General features: G+C 39.0%; 1 protein-coding gene across 2 annotated transcripts; it reads left to right on the top strand.

The window, feature by feature from the left end:
- Positions 1 to 566: 566 nt before the first annotated feature.
- Positions 567 to 19,266, top strand: PTER (phosphotriesterase related). Of its 2 annotated transcripts, XM_054273739.1 has the most exons (5): positions 567 to 676; positions 9,148 to 9,622; positions 11,334 to 11,599; positions 15,007 to 15,147; positions 18,402 to 19,266. In XM_054273739.1, exons 2-5 carry the CDS (start codon positions 9,191 to 9,193, stop codon positions 18,610 to 18,612), a joined length of 1,050 nt encoding a protein of 349 aa, XP_054129714.1. In that variant the 5' UTR covers positions 567 to 676; positions 9,148 to 9,190; the 3' UTR covers positions 18,613 to 19,266. The 2 variants fall into 2 exon arrangements, with proteins under 2 accessions (XP_054129714.1, XP_054129715.1); XM_054273740.1 differs by lacking the exon at positions 15,007 to 15,147.
- The last annotated feature ends 85 nt before the right edge of the window (positions 19,267 to 19,351 follow it).

The raw sequence follows: 19,351 nt of genomic DNA, 5'->3' as shown, positions 1-19,351 counted from the left end.
CTCTGTCATAATATGTTCTGCGATGTTTAAAGGTTGTTGCCTTCTTTCTGCTGGGGGCTGTGTTTCAGTGGTGGGTAAAGCAATGCTTCTAATAAGTAGTTTTGCATCATTTTGTCAGGTACTCTGGGATTGTTTTATGAAAGACTACATAAGTGTCATTTATTATTATGAATGCCCCTTATGTTTTGGAATTTAACAGATATAATATTTGCCATCCTGTCACCATCATCACATTAATTTTCATAGTTATAATCAAAGGTGGCAACAATGGCATTCAAATGCTTAATTATATTTCATGTAGGTGACCAGTGCTAACTTGCTGAATTAGTGCATGGTGCAGCAGGAACAAGTGTCACAGCTTCCCTCTGTGGTTAGGAGCCATCAGCTTGCTTCTCACACATAAAAATCAGTATATAGTGAAGCATATGGCACCAGTGAGTTCTGTGTTTATTAAAGGACTATGCCTCTGAACATTCTGTGAATTTTTTTCCTTATTTCACTTGATGTAGATCTAAAATGTTTTTCCTGTCTTTCAGGACTTGAAATACTGAACAAATTCATTTTTTGTCAGATGAAACCAAGACTTCTTAAGGTTCATGAAAACAGTGAGGCTTCTGCTTGTATCAGACTGGCCACCTGTCTGGTATGAGATCCATCTAGACTGTGGAAGCCTAAGGTACAAGTCTGATTTGATTCAGAACAGTTTTGAACTCTTTTACATTTTCTGCATATCTGGAAAATTGGATTGCCAGCTGGATTGGAGGGGAAGGGGAGTATCCCATCCCTCTAGTTCTAAGGAGAAATTACATCCTCTCAACACTGTAGTGTAGCTTTTCTGCTTCAATGTCATTTTTCTGGTCACAAATTAAAAAGCTTCCTCAGAATTTTCTAAGCAGTGGTCATGTCTTTGGTCTGACAGTAATACATATGTTGGTAATAATCCAAGAAAAACATTTTATCCTAACAATAGCTGGGATATATTTCACAAGTGCTTAACTACTTAGATAAAAAGGAAGCAAGAAGAAAGACCACCACCATCATCTTGTATATGGCAGCTTTAAGTAAATCACATTTTTTTACTTGGATCTCAGAAATGTGGAATCACTCTTCTCAAAGATACTCTGAAACCCCACTGTTGTGTAGCCACAGCCACAGGGTTTTTCTTGAAGTAATTCTGTGGAGGAGGTAGGATCAAAGAATGGTGTGTTACCTGCTGAACTGCTCCCTTTGTCTGCTGTTTTGGGATCTCATCTCTTTCCTCAAAATGTAAAAGTAGAATTGTTTTGTCCCACAGTTGTCTTTGCTTTATCCACAGTCACTACAGTGAGGGTTAGGGATCAGGTGAAAGGAGTGTACCTCTTTTTTTGCTGTGATTTGTGTACCTTTTGGCACATGGGTCATTTTCAGATGGGTCTGGAAATCTTCAACTGGTTTTTAATCCTTGAACTCTGGTGTTCTATAAGCTTTATTGAAGGACTTTGCTCTTTGTTGTTCACTTTAGACTGAGTAGCCAGGATTTTTTGAAAAACAGATAATAGTTTCTAGGACAAAAATACTGAGTTTGTATTTTCTTTCAGAAATTCTGTGATACCAAAAGGCAAAACAGTGGCAGGGTTCTGTGTCCAGTTCTGGTTAAGACTGAAGATTCAGCAATACCTGGAAAAGAAATAGAAGGATATGTAGGAGACCTGACAATTTTGTCAGCTTCTGTGTGTTGGTTGTTCCTAGCATTCCACTGTGGTACCCAGATGGGGGTAAGAACTTAAAAGCAGGAGTTGTATAAGCAAGAGGTGATTGAGTCTGACCACTGACAAAGCATGCAGATTGTAAAGCTTCTGAGGTAAAAGATACTCCTTGAGCTGTTTGAGCTTTCCCTTGACTCACATTAACTTTTCTTGTGTGGGTTGGTTTCTTTAGAGTGGACCTTGAGGAGGACATACTGCTTCCATTTCCTGACGCAGTCACAGAGAGTAGTCACAGTCCAAAGGCTTTTCTCAGGGTATTTTTTCCCATTAGGTCTTGAGATTGGCTGCAAATTTTGTGATACAGTTCTTTGGAGTAGTGGCACATTGAATTTATTTCTTTGCATCTAAGCTCATTGCTCCCTAGTAAAGAAGGTGGTTTTCTGGAATCCCCTGCTTTTTCCAGTTGCTGCAGTCTGTGATATTGAATGAGACTCTAAACCAAATCACCATGCTCTTTTCCAGCATGCATGGCTTTGCAGATCTGAGTGGATCAGTGACTGCTGTGGTCTGTGGCAAATCTGACATTAGGGTTTATTCATCTGAATATTTCTAGATTGTAATGTTCAGTCTTGATCAAGAGATAGTAATGCATATCACTCATCCATTGCTTAGATTTGTGTGGTGCATTTCTGCATTTAAAGATCATGGAGGGGTTTGGTGTGGCTCTCTAGGCCTGCACAAGTGAGTGATAATGCTCCACCCAGCATGCTTACTGAAATGTTTGAGCTCATGTGAAAATATGTGTATGTTGCCTCAAGTAGAGAGAAAACCAATGAAAGTCAATGAGAATAACAATAAAGAGTGGAGTTAAGATGTACACTTGTTTCAGATTTGAGATTTAGAGGGAATGAAGGCTGGATATGCATTCCTGAAAAGGAGACTTTTTTCCCTACTTCTTGTTGTCCTCAAAAGAAAGAGAATATGTGCTTGTACCCCAGAACCCTCGAGAAGCAAATGTGAGTCTGTTAAGTCTTAAGAATATGAATGTATGTATCAACATGCAAGACTTAGTCCCTATTTGCATATAGCATAATGTGACTTCAGTTCTGATTTTTGGCCTAAAAACACTATGTGTGCATGTAAAATATAATTAATGTAATGTTTGACCCTGGAGGAGAATTTTTATCTGACCTTTATCAGGAGTAATTTTGGAAGCTGCCCAAAATGTAAAATCCCCTGAAGTTCTTCTAAAGAGATGTTAATGAAAAAACACTTAGGGGTATGCTGGTCTCAGATCTCTCTGAGGAAGAGAAACTTCAATGTGACTTTGCTCAGAGAAGCCTAGATTTTGAGACTTTTATCTGCACAGAAATAAGGTAAAAGGGAAGTCTGGCTATTCTGGTCACAACAGCTAAACTTTAACCAAACTGGAAAAGAATTGTGCAAAGTTCTATATTTGAGGTGACTTGGACTCTGCTTCTTGGGACAAAGCACGTGTGCTTGCTTTGATCCCTGGGGTTTGTCCCCCTGCTGCGCTTGTCCTGGTGTGGCACTTCAGCTATAAGGAAGCAATCTGATTTAGATGTGCCTGGCTTAGAGCCTGGCTGGAGCCAGAGCATGACCCTCAAACCATGCAAAGCTGGAAGGTCTGTCTGCCACGAGCTGAGCCACAGAGGGAAGATGCTGTAAGAGTTTTCTCTTTCAGGTGAACATTTAAAAGCTTTGCTTCTCGCTTACCCAGCTCCTTATCTGAGTGTGCTTTCTGGAGGTTCTGAGGGCAGGGTGGCAATATATTGGCCTTTCCCATGTGTGTACTAATGTTTACATTTCTCTTAAAATTTAAGTGACTGCTTTTAGACTGTGGAACATTGACAGTGCTGCTCAAGCAGTGTAGCTGCTGTGGAGTGTGTGTACCTGCATATTTTGGTGGGACTTCTCATTATCACAGCTGGATTGTATAAGGCTTGTCTAAAGCTCTCTTATCTCTTTTTCATAGCACATGCTGTAACCTTATATAAAGTCTTACTTTTAGTATTCTTTCTCACTTCTGTATGTAAAGGTTTTTTGGTTGCTCAAACCACATATAGAAAATATAGTGAAAAGCAATATTTAGCATTTCTTTTGGCTTGACTTCATAAGGAAATGTGTTTTTGAATGGTCTGGGGACCAGAGGTAGGTCACTGAAGGCCACAACATTAACCCACTATTCTGAGTATTTCCAGAATAATGTGTTTGATGAAAAAATGCAACAAGTTGGAGTAGATGATGCTTTTTAAATAATTCTCCTAAGAATTCTCTAGGCTTTGAGTCTCTTGGCCAATTTCTACCCAGTCAAGAGCTTACATATCCAAAATGGTGAGGTTTGTGTGCATGCTGCATGAAGATACAGCCACCCAAAGGTGGGAAATGAAGGGTGGCCCACAAAGGGAGGAGCTGCAGCATATACTCCTGTGGGGTTAGGCAGGAGTTTGTGTGGTAGAGAGGCACCATAAGTGTTCCCCTCCTCTCTCATAAGAGCTTTGTTCAAGGCATGAAAAGTCTCTGCTGTGACAACATTCCTTAGGACACAAAGCCTTGAGTTAGCTTGAAGTTCAGCAAACCATGGTACTCTCATAGCTCCATTTTGGGAGAGGAAAAAGACCAATGCCATTCTGATCAATTCCCTGAAAACAGGGAAGAACATTTATGACTTTTAATGAAAATAATATGTCATTTTCAGAGCAGCACACCTGCCATTTCTACAGAAGAGGCCCAGGTTGTTGTTATCTCATGTAACATGAACTAGTGATGGTGTGAGAGAGCCTGTGTAGGACTACAGTGTCATAGGTCTTGGACTCCTTTGCACTGACTGGTGCAGGGGGATTTGGTGGACTAAATGACAGGTGACTCTGCATCTGTCCTGGAGCAAATGTCCTGAAGTCTGCATCTGTCCTGTCCTCCTGCTGCACTCAGCCACCCAGCCGTGGCAGGCCCAGCTCCACAGCCCCTGGAGCTGTGCTTTCCTGACAGCATGCATGAGCAAAAAAAGCCGTGCTTGCTGAAATCCGTGTCTGAGGGAGTGCTGGGTGTCAGGTGTGTTTGCACTGTAATTAGCAGTCATGAATATATTTTTGAAGAAGGTGGAATAGATCTGGAGAGGTTAGAAAGCTTGTTTGTCTGGTGGGGAAGAGGAAGAACTGTGTGGGTAGTATTGAATTCCTTCCTTTCTGTAAATCTCTACAATGTTGGCAGAAACATGAGGGAAGAGAAAAATCAGGTTTTTTTATATTCTTCTTGATGTAGTCTACACATTCTCTTTGTTCTCTTACACTCTGCCTCTCTTCTTCCTTTGTCTTGCTAACTTCTCCCCTTGTCGCAAAATGTTTACATGTGGGGAACAGTGAGATAACACAGTATAGACTAACTAATAGAAATTTCCTGCAGATGTGTCACATATTTCTAATTAGTGGCTTTTCCATGTTCTGTAGGGGTTGCTCAAACTAAAATTGAATACTCAAAACATTTCCTCCATCTATAAATATATTGAGCTTGTGCTGTATCACATTTCCCAGGGCTCTGTGGTTATAAAGGAAAGACCCACTTAAAATGCTCTTGATGCACCCAGGGCAGCCCTTGTTTCTAAATGGCAGCTATGTTTAACTTTTTCTGGGTACAGTTAATACCCATTGAGACTTTTTTTTTGCTTTTCTTTGGTAAATTTTATGTCACAGCAATCTGGATTTAATGTTGCTCTAATCTCACATTGTAATGTAACGACAATGAAATGATTCTCACACCGCTCTACAGAGAATCTGTGCTAATGCCATTAAAACGTGCTTACCGAATCAAAACAAATGCAGAATTAGCATATGGAAACTGTGCTTATGTGATTATAATGTTTCAGCAATATGAGATTACTGTAGGAAGCAACTAATCCAAACCTAGGGGGACTTCCCATTACAAGGCCATTAAAATGACACAATGACTGAAGCTCACGTTTCAGATGGGAAAAGCGGAAACATAAATCTTGTCATCAGTATTCAGGCAAAACATCTATTGAATTCAGTGGAGTTTTTACCAGAGTCAGGAATGCAGCACCATGACCTTTTTAGTAGCAAGTCTCTTTTCTCTTAACAATACCTCTAGGAAAAATATTTACTTCACCAGGATTTGATAGTTGGCTAATGGTGAGAGTTGTATTTTATGCACCATACAGTTGATGGTTATAAAGATCTATCCAGAGTTTATTACAAAAATGATAAGGTAGTGTTTCATGGCTTTTGTGAAATAATACAAATTTTGATTACATCTTAAAGCAGTTTTCTAATTTTTTTAGTCTGAATTTGTAATTTCCAGGAAATATAATTTATCTCTCTCTTTATACAACACTCAGAGCTGAGAAGTCTTGGTCTGTGCAGGAGCTCCTTGGCAATACCACCACATAAATAAGTGATTTTCAAAACCAAAATAGCTGTTAGTGCCAAATATGAGCCTACCTGTTTATCTTCTGTGATAGAAATCAGCACATTTTCCCATCCCTCAGACTGGGTTAAGATTAAGGAAATATAATTCACATATCCTGTGTAAAGCCGTCTGAAATATATTTGTCTTGTCCTGGATTGTTTCTTGGCTTGCTCCTTAGTCCATGGAAGGAGGATAGCATTAGATAAAGTGACTTCTGTCCTATTATAGGCATTCAAAATAAGCTGGATGAATTGCCTATAGATATGTCCTTCCATCTCCAGATGGTTGTTCTGTAGTAGACATACATCATTTAAATGGCTAAATGAGGTGATATGAATGCAGTCCTTGGTGTATGAAAGAAAGTTCTGTGTAAAACACGGCATGCAAATCATGAGTAACCCACACAAACAGGGATTCCTGTAGTAACATATACTTCCTTAATCAAGTAGGAATCCTGATTCCATTTAAAAGCTATTTGCACCTAAAATCTGTTTTAAAAAGGTGTAATTCTGATTCCATCAAGTGAATCTTACTAGGAATAATGTATCAGATGTATATAATGATCATAATGTATCATAACCAGGGCAGGCTCTTTATGTGAATGACAGTACGGAAGATATCACAACAGTGGTTTCAAAAATAATTCCACTCACAGGTTGTTGCCTGTCTTTATTTTTTATAGTTCATTTATTAAGAGTGGTAGGTTTGTAAAACTGTGTAAGTTAACAGGAACAGGCATTAATATTAATACATTTTTCATGAAGATAAAATTAGGCCTACTTTAAATGCTGTTTGTGTCAGTTTCCATTTTTTGTGATGCTTCTTATATTTATAAAAATCCTTGGCCTCAGTCAAAAGGTTCAGTAAATTCTGTATGTGAGTTGTAATCTGAAATCTAGAGTTTAAAAATCAACAAGTTGGTGTCTGCTACAAGAAAAACCTGGCATGGGAACTGGTAATTGATTTGTGTCAAGCTTTAGCAAAATAAATTAAATACTTATGTATTTAATTGTATATGGGTTTGGTTTGCTAACTTACTAAATGGATTGGAAAATTGTCAGTGAACATGGGGAAAGAGAAGTGTGAACCTAATGTAGAGGGTAGTTATCACTCTTTGCTGTCAGGGTTTTAGTGAATGCCATAGTGTAGATGTTTAACATTAAAAAAAAAGAGAGGGGGCAAAAAAATAAAGCAAAGGTCATGCTTAGAATTATGTCAGTTGCTTTGCTCTGCATATAAGAATGACTCAGATCATTGAACTTTCTCCAAAATAGTGGGTTGCTCTATATAGAGCACCAGCCTTCTTCAAGGATGGAATTAATGACTGTTTAATTGAATTGCAGCTAGGAGCAGTTTCTGACTAAGACAGGTATTTTGCTTTTAATTATTTGCTCAAGAATAATATTTTCTGAAATCATGCACTTCTTAATCTGTTTGGAAGAAAAATAAATCATCCTATTAATCAGCCAGCAGTCTGTTCTATGAGAGTAATTTATTCTTCTACCTTCTCAAACAAGTTAACATGCTAGTCCAGGAACAAAATTCCTAAAAGAACAGTTCTTCTTAATCTGCATTTACACAAGATGAGTAAACATGATCAGTAAGTCATTTCTCTTTTTTATGGATGACCAACTCTTCATATTACAGTGAGCACCAGCACTGTAGACTTCACTGGGCAGGCAATAGCTGCCTTTTCCAGGGGCTGGGTCACTTTTGTGCATTGGTGCTCTGACAGTGACTGCTTCTCATGAGATCAAAGTATCCCCAAAGAGATCTTGATGTTCCTGTGCCCTTTGATATGTAGAGTTCAGTGCCCTTCAGATTTCAGTTTTTCTGTCATCCTGGTAGATGAACTTTAGCAGTTAAAAGGAAAATGTCCTCTGAGGGCTTTACCAGTAACAAACCCATGTTTATGACATTATTCACTAAAAGGGAGGCAGAAATGGGAAAGACCTCTCTCTTTAATCAATAATGCATGCTCTAGTTAGTCCTTTCCTCTGGTCATGATTAAACATGTATTTTGTTTCATAACTCATGATTTTGGTTGACTAGGGATTTTAACTATATATCCTCAAGCCTTTGTGACTAGCATCTGGAAGATCTAACATGAACTAACAAAAACCCAAAATCCCAATGGGGAGAGCTGCAGTTAATTTTAACCTGCAGTGAGTTAGGCCAGATTGGCACAGGGGCTTTGACATGAACCAACTGCAGACTGTAGTTTGTCAGTGTTTGTCACTGCTTGTTTGAAGTTTTGAGAAGTAACATTTTTCATTGATATTAAAGATTAATTTAAAAGTGCCTGAGATGCTGAGCCACATGTAAATTGTTAGATTAGGGTCTGTTCTTAACTGGAAAAATATTTGCCCACTGAAGCACTTTGGGTTCTCCACTGCTGTTTGTGGTGCTGGGCTGTTCCAGACCTGCAGAGCACAGCTGGTAGGAGAACCTGAGCCCTGCTGAAGCCAGAGGAGCAGATTATCACCCCCACCCATGCATCATTCCACATAGAGAGGGGCAGGCAAGGTGCCCAAACACCGACTGCTTCCTTGGTATGTGAGAGGGATACTGAGTCTTGGAGGCCAGAGATAAATATACTGAACATACCAGTAAGGAATATTCAAGCCTTGGTGCCAAGTGTATTCATCTGGTGGCTGAAGCTGACAAAATTTGACAGCTGCTGAAGAGCAAAGAATCCTAAATGAACATACAGTGGTTTTATTAAATAGGAAACATTTATCTTAATGTGATACTGACTGCAGCACGATAAATGATGACAATTTCCATGTACTGGAATGTGGTGTGTTTATGTTGCTGGAGTACTGATCCAAGCACAGTTGGGTAAAATAAATGCTTTGTTTTTCATATTGACCACCCTGCTACAAACAGCTTTTGGAAACATCCCAGCAAACACACACAGAGAGTAGGTACATGTGTTAGAGGGAGGAGGGATTTCAGAAATTGCCTGAGATAACACTGCTCTTTCTGAAATGTTTTTGTTTCCTTTCTTCTTTCCCAGACTCCTTTTGGATCTGATTTTTTTTTTCCTTTGTTAAAGAAAAATGCCTTCCTTGAGTGGAAAAGTTCAGACTGTCTTGGGCCCCGTGGAGCCAGACTGTCTTGGCTACACGTTGACTCATGAACACTTGATTATGAACTACAGCAGCTGCTTCTGTCCACCTTCTCCAGGCCAAGAGCCTTTGTCTAATGGGCCCATTGAGATGAAGAACTTGTTTTGGATAAAGCAAAATCCCTACAGCCATAAAGAAAACCTTCTTTTGTATCAGGAGACAGATGCTGTGAGGGAGGAGCTGCTGCATTTTAAAGCAGCAGGTGGTGGGACGATTGTGGAAAACACAACTACAGGGATTGGCCGGGATATGAATGCTTTGAAGAAACTTGCTGAAGAAACTGGAGTTCATATTATTGCTGGTGCTGGGTTTTATGTGGATTCCACTCATTCTTCTCAAACACAGGCCATGACAGTGGAGCAGGTAAGTCTTAACCTTTGCTTCAGTGCCTCTGTCCTGTGAAATACCCCTGGGTAAGCCAAAGTTGGAGAGAAGTTCCAGTAAAATGATGGAACACAGAGGTGCTCAGCATAGCAAATGGGAACAGCATTACTGCTTGTGTGTAATATCTGGAGCAACACTACTTTAATGTCCTTGGTTTGTCTGTCAGAATTTCCAGTTCTTAAGCTCCATTTTCTCTAAGGGATTTGTTATAATGCAACAGGAAAAGGAAAATACAGTAGTTCATGTGTGGACATTTGGTACACCACAAACTATCTTGAGTTTTTACTATTTTTTAAGGAAGGAGTTTATCCTTGCTACCTCTTCTGTCACTTTTTATGGCTAATTGTTTTCCATTGAATTTACCCAGCATTCTTATAAAAAGCATAAATAATTGCAGTATTTATAAGATAATTGTAAATCACTACTCTGCTCAGACTATGTGTTATAGCTCTCTTCTCTATCATTTGTCCAGGCTTTTCAGGGCATAGTCTACATCAGCATGTTTGTACAGTGACTAAGACAATGTGTTAATAATAGCTGAGGTCCCCAGATGTTCCTGTAATAATAAATATTCATCTTTTAATAAGAAAATGTGGTGATGAGGAGAAGAAGGAATGGAATTCTCCAAGGTAGGAGTCTGTGAATGTGTATGAATAGAGCTGACAATTTTTTTAAAAATCTGTCACAGTTTACAAATGAGTCAAATTAATTTTAAAATCAATGATCAAAACTTGAGCAGTGCTGCCAACAAAACTGGACCCAAGCTGGCCCAAACTGTACACAAGAGTACTGCTTTTCCTAAATGTTCTTCCATTGCTTGAAATACAGATAGATACAAATAGCATGGACACAAATAGATTTCTCAAGGCAAAGGTTTCCCTTCTGTGTTTGATGGACTGATGGAGACCCACAGATAACCTCTACTCTGTACTTAGAAGTTTTGCCATCATCAGTGCCATGTTGTGCTCTCAGTTCTGAATGTATGCTTAAGATCTATGGCCTATTCTGGGAAAGAAAAACTACAGCTTTTATAACAAAGTAGTTTTATTAAGAGATTCTGATGGGTTTTGTCTATGAACACTCTAAAGCAGGCTAATTTTGATCCTCTAAATTTGTCAAATGAGCTTTGTTTTGTAGTTCTGAAGTCAGCAGATCTCCTGTTGTTTTACATTGGCATTCCCATAAGCAGGTTTTGCCTTGAACTTGTGTCTTCAGGATGCTTGCCAGAGTTTCTCTCTTCCCTGCATGTATGACAAGGTTTCCTTATTCTCTGATCTCTTGTTTTGCAAAAATTACATTGAATTGTGTCTGAAGCCAATTCAGGAGTGCAAGGCAAAGGTTTTGGAATAAACTAACCTTTTTTTTTTTTCCAAGAAAAATTAATGTCTGCCTAATTCAGAGGTCAAATTACATGTAGACCAGCTTTCTTGGCAAACCTGGACAAATGTGTGACTGGATACTGTTAAATTGATTTGTTTCTGTGTTTATTTTGGTCTTAGTGAATGTCTAGCATAACATTAGTTGACAGAAACCAGATTTTAACTGCAGTGTTTTCACACTCCCAGCTGTTAATTAGATAAGTTCAGAAAGACCTTGGGAGCATAACTGGCCCAGCATCCATAAGCCAAATTTGATGCTATTTAATGCAAATAGTAATAATAGCCAACAATCTCATTTTCCTGTTCTCTAGCTGACAGAGATTATTGTTGATGAGGTACTCAAAGGAGCAGATGGGACTAATATCAAGTGTGGTGTGGTGGGAGAAATAGGTTGCTCATGGCCTTTGACTCCCAGTGAACACAGAGTGCTTCAGGCCACAGCAGAGGCTCAGGCCCAGCTCGGGTGCCCTGTTATCATCCATCCTGGCAGGAACAGCGACTCCCCTTTCCACATCATCCGCATCCTGCAGGAGGCTGGGGCCGATGCCTCAAAGACAGTCATGTCTCACCTCGACAGGTAAGGAGAATATTCTGCTGGCCTTCCTGGGGTGCTGCCACACTCACTGGGGTTGTGCAGAACTACACTGGGAAAAGGTGACATAGTGTGTTACCCTCAAGTTAAATGACTCAGAAATAAATGCTTATATAGAGCTTCATCTGCCTCCTGCCTCCTCCTTGACTGCACTACAGTCAGGATCAGGTTTTAGATTCACATTGATAAGAGATTTTGGTGCTTTAAGTGCTGTCTTTGAAAACCTGGCAGAGGGATTAGGAATAACTGTAGCCACATGTTAAAAATGGGAATTTCATTAATTTGTATCCCTGCACAAATCTCTGTATTTACAAAGCATTGGACACTGAGCAGCTCTCACTAAATGGGGTGGGAAGTTGCTGGGCGTCCAGTGTTTTTGAAAGATGGGTCACTCTTAATGGCCTTGCCAAAATCTCACAGAAGCTAATGGAGATTTCCTTAATTTGGCTGGTGTCTGGATCAAAGCAAAAGGCAGATTTTTAATGTTCTACTACCAGCGAGAGGAAGTACTGCTTGAAAAGAAAATAGTTGGGTTTTGGATAGTCCATAGCATAGACCAGATAGTTCCCTTTTAGGTTCCTTGAGAACAAAAGCCAGGAGCTCCACATGAGGCACAGAGAGAAATTGGGATGCTTTTCTGTCTCCAGTTTAGAAATACAGCCTCTGTTACCAAATCAGTTTTGTATGACCTTGTCTTACTCATGGTGAGTTGGAGTATGTCCAAGCATTGATTAGTTTGGCCAGTTGCTGAATAATGGAGACTATTTGTGGTCATATGATTCTCAGCAATTGGATTGTTTGCCCTCAGTGTGAATGTAATACAGGAAACAGCAGTGTGCTCCAAATTTCTCATGGTTACAGGCTCTAAGAGCTTGCAAATCGAGCTACAGGTGTTTGTTATTCACACAGAGCTCCTTGTTCTACTAGATGATTTTAGGAGCATAAAATTCATGCCATGAAATTATATTTGAATATTTATAAATTACTTCCTTTTTGTATTTACCTGTGTTACACAGTATCTATAGCTGTATTTTTCACCCCCTTTTGAGAAAAAACTGGTTATTTAAATCTTTTATGAAAGAGGACTGAGCAAGCTGCAGGTATCAGTACTTACACAGACATTTTGATACAACATAAACATACAATTATGGCTTTTTGCCTCCTGTACACTGTTGTAAATTGTTGAATTAAATAATTAATTGATAGAAATCAAGCAATATAAGTAGAAAAACAGAGGTGCAGTTTCAATAACAACCACTGATGCACAATATGACATTTCCTTTTATCTCTTTCTATCATTACTTTCACACATTCAGGTTGGCACTTGCTGTAACATAAACTACTGTGAAGTTTGGCTTTGCAATGTGCATTTAACATTTTAAGTCTCCTCCAGTAAGAAAAATCCATGTGGGAGCATCCCAGTCCCTTAAATGTGAGATAAATTTGTACATAGCTCCATATTTCATGTCTGCATTTCACATAGACAGAATGGTAGTTTTCCAGTGGATTTACAATTAAATGGTAAAATTAAAATGCTGGCTACCGTGTCTTGCAATTTAGCACCTTAAAAAAAGGTAGCAGTTCCACATAGTGGAACTACAGTGTACTAAAAGGCTGGAAGCAAAAGCTATTGAGCCTCTTCTTTAGTCATTTGTTAGGGGTTAAGGTTATAAAGGAGATCCACATCTTAACTCAACTCACTTGAGTAATTTCTGTTAGAAGTCTCACAGCAACTGTTACAAGTTCAGGGCAACATTACAGTTTGGTGTCTGTCCCCAGGGTATTTATGGCTGAGTTCCAAATTAGAGGGTGCTTCACCATGTCCCACCTCCTTTTCCATGAGCTGAGAGCTGTTCAGGGACAGTGTTGCCCAAACACCCAATTCCAGCTCAGAGATCAGCAGTTTGACCTGGGAACTGCTGCTGTTGCTGTATCCTTGTGGCTCACTGTGGGACCCAGTGGCTGAGGAGATGAAGTTCTCTGGCTCTTCATTGGTATAGAACACACAAAAGCATGACACTAACAATAGTTTTTAAAAGAAACAGCTCTAGCTGTGGTTTTGAAATAGACTATTGGGTGCTTTTGCCACCTGCATAGGATTGAAGACTCTTGGCGATTGTCTCCCTGTGAACTGAGCTGGGCTGGATCTAAAATAATCTGTTCTTTTGCTCTGCACTTTGAAAATTCATTTGGTGATAAATGTTCAGTCTCTGTAAACTGTAACATTTATTTTAAAATAACATTTTTTATTAATTACAGTTGGCAAGTCTTACACTCCTGCTGATGGCAGGCTTGTTTGAACATGGATTTTCTCTCTCTCAACCCATCTGTTCCTCCTACTTGATCTGTAGTTAAGTCATAATATTGAAATTATGAGATCAGTCATTTCCATAGCAACAGACTGTGATGTAATTCTATAAGGTAAAACTGCTTTGTGACATCAATATCTGCAATAATAAAAAATCCCCCACAAACTACTGCCCTTTTGGTTAGCTTTACTGCTCTTGTGGAAATGTGGTTTCTTCTTAAACAAAAAAATAAATTGTGTGGCAGCTATAAAGATAAAATTGTATCACTTGAGTGTTTTTGTTTTTCTTTGAACAGCTTATACACTTGGTAAAAATGGTTCAAAGAAAACCCAAAATATTCCAGAGAACTCTTATTTCTGTTGCTGTTCTTTTCCGAATGAGGGAGAGGTGCTAGAAGCTTTGTTCCTTCACTTTTCAGATCTGTTGCAAAGCCCATGTCCCAGATACTCACAGTGCCATTATGTATTTTGGTGAGAGCGTTTCCTTAAGGCGTTCTGGCCAGATCCCAGTGCAAACAATGATATATTGCTGTTCTAATGGCAATCTAGAAACATCACTGTACAGAATAGAAACTAGAGACAAAGTTGTATATTGCTGGTGTGTGATGGATGAAACAAGCCCTGGGTGAAGCTGTCTCCTGTAACTCTTTTGGGAAAGTAAATCTGTCTTGTGTGAGTAATCCATTGTCTTCTTTTTTTAATATCACTGTGAATTAACCTCCTCCTTAAATGTCCTTCCTTGTTAGGTTGTCTGTTGAGAGGGTTAATGGTATCAAAAGTAAGTAACTTTTCTGTTTCCCTTTAAAGATTATTGGAGAGGCTTTCATTATTTCATGGGGAAAGAGTTTGTTTTGTTTTGGTTTTTTAATGCATGAAATCTCAAATGAATGTAAGAAGGACAGTGCTGTGTATCATCTTAAGTTGCATGAGTCAAACAGGAGTTCTGTTTCTTAAATGGGTGAATTATATTGTAGGTTATTTGGTTTTTTCCTTGCAAGTAGGAGATCACAAAGTACCTGTCCTCATACCATAAGATGTTTTATTCCTGTTACAGTGCTGACTATGTGTTACATGTGTTCTGCAGGACCATATTTGATAAAAAGAAACTTCTGGAATTTGCTAAGCTTGGATGTTACCTAGAGTATGACCTGTTTGGTACAGAGTTCCTTCACTACCAGTTCCATCCAGACATTGACATGCCCAGCGACAATGAGAGAATTGCAAGGTATCTGCTCCCATGCAGCTTTAGCTATAGCATGGCCATTGATTAAAAAATATTATTGATTAAAAAATACTTGTTTTAAGGCCATCACAGAGTGATCCTGCTTGTTGTTCAAAACTGTCTTCTGTCATGCTGAAATAATCCCATTTTCCCCTGCTGGTGTCACACAGTTAGAGCAGCATGTATAATTTCTTCTTTCTTAGAGGAAGATGCAGAATCACAGTGTTGTAGGAAGTTACTTGAGAAGAAGATTAAGAGCTTTTTAAACTTCATTCTCTTTCCTAATTCCCTGCTGATCTGGTCAAATTTATACAGTCTGTAAAAAGGAAAAGGCTGACAATACTGCATTTATGTTAGGATTAAGTACTTCTGTTTGAAACATAGTATTGGAAACTTAGTGCTGCTACTAAACATCATCTGAGCCTGTTTTATCTCCTCACTGGTTTGCTAACCCAGCAAAACTCACTGGTTGTTTTGGATGGATTTGTGCTTCCATCCTGGAAAACTGCCTTTTTTCTTTCAAGCACTTTATCACCTTTCCTCCCACCGTCCTTTTGCCCTTTCTCTGTTATGAAGGATGTGATTCCTGTCTCTTCAGAGCTCCCATTCTCCTCACACTCACTCACAATGTGAAAATATTGGTCCCACTGGCAGGATACCTCTTCCCTGCTTCTCATCAGCACCTGCAGTCTCAGCTCAGCTGCGCGGCCAATCTGTTGTGCTGTGCTAACACAAAGTTTTGCCAAGGAGATACATTCGGTACAGAAACTGTCTGAGAGAAGGTAGGATCAGCTGGGAACGGACACCTCACTCCTTCCACTCCATCTGGAGGTGTGATGCTGCCATGCTGTTTGTCCACAGTGTGTGTGAGCAGTGAAGTGGCAGGTGCCTGAGGGGTGGGTTGCCATCCTGCCTGTGTCTTTTTACCTTCCAGAGTCACAAACAGTTCTTTCACTCTCCTTGATGAGAAAGATTTTATGAGCTTTCCCTTATATCTCAGACAGAGTTTCCCTCCCCCTCATTGTCAGATTAATCTTGAAACTAATCTGTTTTCAAACTGTTCTCTCCTAAGAAGGTGCTGTGGCTATTCTTCCACCCTCCCAAGCACTTGCTGCTGCTTCTCACACTAGAAATTGTTTCTCTCTTAGCAATGTTCTCAGTCTTGCACTCAATATTTTAAACTGTTGCAAGGAATCCACAGTTTTCCCATTTAGAATGAGTAAATCTGCTCCCTCTGTTGTGCCTCCTGCCCTCTCCTGTGCCATGGAAAGTCAGCATCTCTGGAAGCACTGGGGAATATTTAGAGAGGACTGGACTAGGCCTTGGTTAACAAGTGCATGTTCAACTGTGGCAGAGTTTTCATTCCATCCATGATGCTTGCTCAGCCACCCTCATCTCTCCTGAAACTCTCTAGTGTCTGAGTATTTCTTGCAGCAGGCTGTCCAAAGGAAGAAAAGATGAAAGGTTTGTCTTCTCATTGCACAGTGTGAGTGTGTGTATTTGTGTTATATCAGTGGACTAAGGATGGCTGGGGCAACCTCTTTAGGGTTTTGTTTTGTGAAACAGCACCACAGAAGTAGAAACCAGATTGACCTCTAAATGAAAATACTGAATAGAAAATACTTGTTCACATCTTTTTTGCTTAAAACATAAACTTCTGTAGTCATAACATACCTACTTAACTCATTTTAGTTGTCTGTGTTCTTCAGCAGTTTGGCTGCAGTCTGCTGCCAATGCAAGGAAAACACTGACTTCTGTTCTGGGGCAATTTGGAGTCAGAAAGTAATAACTAAATATAAAGGAATGAGCAAAAAGGAGCAATGGATACAGAATGGAAAGGTTCATATGCCTCCCCCACCCATGAAATGAGTCCAATATTAAAGGAGGTGATTCTAATAATATGTTTGGTCAGCAAAAACTTAGTCCCTCTAGTGCCATTACTTTTACTTTTGGGTTGGCTTGTGGTTTTTCTGTATTTCAGGCTGGAGGAGATTCTTGTGATGTTGTAAGACTATGGTTTATGTAGTGTTGTGCACTGTATGGCACAATGTATGGTGGGTTTTTGAAAAAAAATAACATTTTACCAAATTCTGTCCTATTTGCCTTCTTTCCACTGCCCATGCTGATTAGGTGCTGCTGCATGTATCTCCTTGTAACTACCTGTAATAAAAACTGTCAGTAAGAGCTTTCAGATACTGTGTGGGTACTTGTAAGGCTAGTTTTTGTTTTCTTGCTGATCACAGCATTGTCAGGAAGGTAAGGATTAGGATTTCAGAGTGCTGGCAAGTGATGGAATTGGAGGCCTTCCTGAGGAATGAGCACTTTCCAGGACCGGTTTGTCAGTCCCTGCCACTTCAGTGCTGTAATCCTCTGCCAAACTCAATGGAAGCGTACTGAGAAACTTGACAGTCATGCAGTACAGGAGTGTAGACATCCACATAACACAAATGCTAAAAAATGAGCTGATCAAGGGAGTAAGGCTACCTGAATGAAATGTGAAGAGAAGGACTTGTAGTAGTCCTGCTGCAAGAGTATGACCAGAAGGATTACTTCTTTTTCCAAGCTGACTTGTCATTTTGCCAAGGCTGTTTAGCTGCACTGCCTTATTAATTAATGCCCCTTATTTCCTGGCATGTGCTGTGCCATGCCAGTCTTCTTTGTCTTCTTTAATGAACATCTTTGCAATGTGTTTTGATGTTAACTGTCTATATGGAGTATGATACTGGCAACTTCAACTTTTTATTAACCTGCTTTGTTAAAAGGGATTCAACCAAAGATCTGAAAGTATTTATGTTATTGATCCAGGCTCCTTTACAGACCTGTCACACACAGAATCTGGTCATTAGCAAATGTAATGGGACCAGCCTTGTGACAGCAGCAAAAAGTAACCTGCTGAGAAGGAATTTATCTAGGAAATTATTATTTACTCATTTATATAAAACCTGTGTCCCATGCATGGTGATGCTGAAGTTCTTGAATTCCTCTGTGGAATTAATGGGTCTGGAAATGCAAAGTCATGTGCCAAAAGCAAAGTTTTACTTCTCCGTTTCGATATAAGTGGTGGTGTGTTTTCAGAGGTGGGATACTTTTCATGCAATAAAAAATATATTTTATTTTCAGGTAAATGTAAGGAGTAAATCCTCTGAGCACCTAAGTATTTTGTGTTATATTACAGTCCAGCAGTACAGTAATGTAAGAAATGGAAATGCTGTTACATGAGAACTTTCACTGACAAGGATTCTCCCAACTTTTTGCAGGATTCGTACGCTGATTGAAGAAGGCTATGAAGACAGAATTCTGATGGCTCATGATCTGCACACCAAGAACAGGCTGATGAAATATGGAGGTCATGGATATTCACATATCCTAAAAAATATAGTTCCTAAAATGCTAATTAGAGGCATATCCCAAGATAAAATTGATAAAATACTCCTAGCAAATCCAAAGCGGTGGTTGACTTTTAAGTAATGAATAAATATGCCTGATTTATAAGGAAGCTTAATAAAATTCAGATTTCAGCAGAGCAGTCATTTAAAAAAATTTCTGAAAAACTCAATGCAAACAAACTAATTGTAACTTTTCTTTTTAATTAGAACATTAAAACTGTGTACTGTCTCTACATTTTCTCCCTTCTAAAAGTTTGCTCATGAATGATTTACTGAATATGAGCCTACCTACAGAATCTTTTCAACTGAAATTTTAAAATAATTGTTTCAAAAGCATAATCTAATACTGTTACTGAATGTTACCTTCAAACTACTTCTGAAGATGTGTCACCTGGAAGGAAATTTCCTTGGAAGGAATTTATGGTTTTCAGTTAAATTTCCTGTCCTCAGGGGCTGATTTTAATCCTTGTAATACTGTCAATCTTCTCATTATCCTCATATTCTTTGAGTAATACTTGATTGAAAGGTCTGGAAGTTTTAATTGGCTTCCATTGACAAGAGAAGGCAAGAGGAATCTCAAATCAAAAAAAGATAAGGTTTCTTTCTAGTTTAACAATTTACTTAATTGTAAGTGAAAATGTAGAAAATACATTGAAAAATATATTTTTGAATAAAGCATTTTGATCACCTCTTAAATTATGTGCGATATTATTACAGATGTCTTTTTCTAATTGCATTAATTTCTTATCACGAACTTGGAGTCTCACAGCAATCATGTAAAACTTGACACACACCAACTTCTTTTTGTAAGGATGCAACAC

Source organism: Melozone crissalis, unplaced genomic scaffold (genome assembly GCF_028551555.1).
Source record: "Melozone crissalis strain CALT ecotype California unplaced genomic scaffold, PUWL_Pcris_2 ptg000016l_1, whole genome shotgun sequence".
Classification (NCBI taxonomy): Eukaryota; Metazoa; Chordata; class Aves; order Passeriformes; family Passerellidae; genus Melozone; species Melozone crissalis.
Note: the sequence above shows the minus strand (reverse complement) of the source record. Positions and strands in the feature narration are given on the sequence as shown.

Bases quoted from the DNA above. Each gene is read 5' to 3' on its own strand.
- PTER (XM_054273739.1), top strand. From the start codon at position 9,191: ATGCCTTCCTTGAGTGGAAAAGTTCAGACTGTCTTGGGCCCCGTGGAG. The intron at 11,600-15,006 runs GTAAGGAGAATA...TGTGTTCTGCAG, and splicing joins GTCATGTCTCACCTCGACAG to GACCATATTTGATAAAAAGA. The intron at 15,148-18,401 runs GTATCTGCTCCC...AACTTTTTGCAG, and splicing joins GACAATGAGAGAATTGCAAG to GATTCGTACGCTGATTGAAG.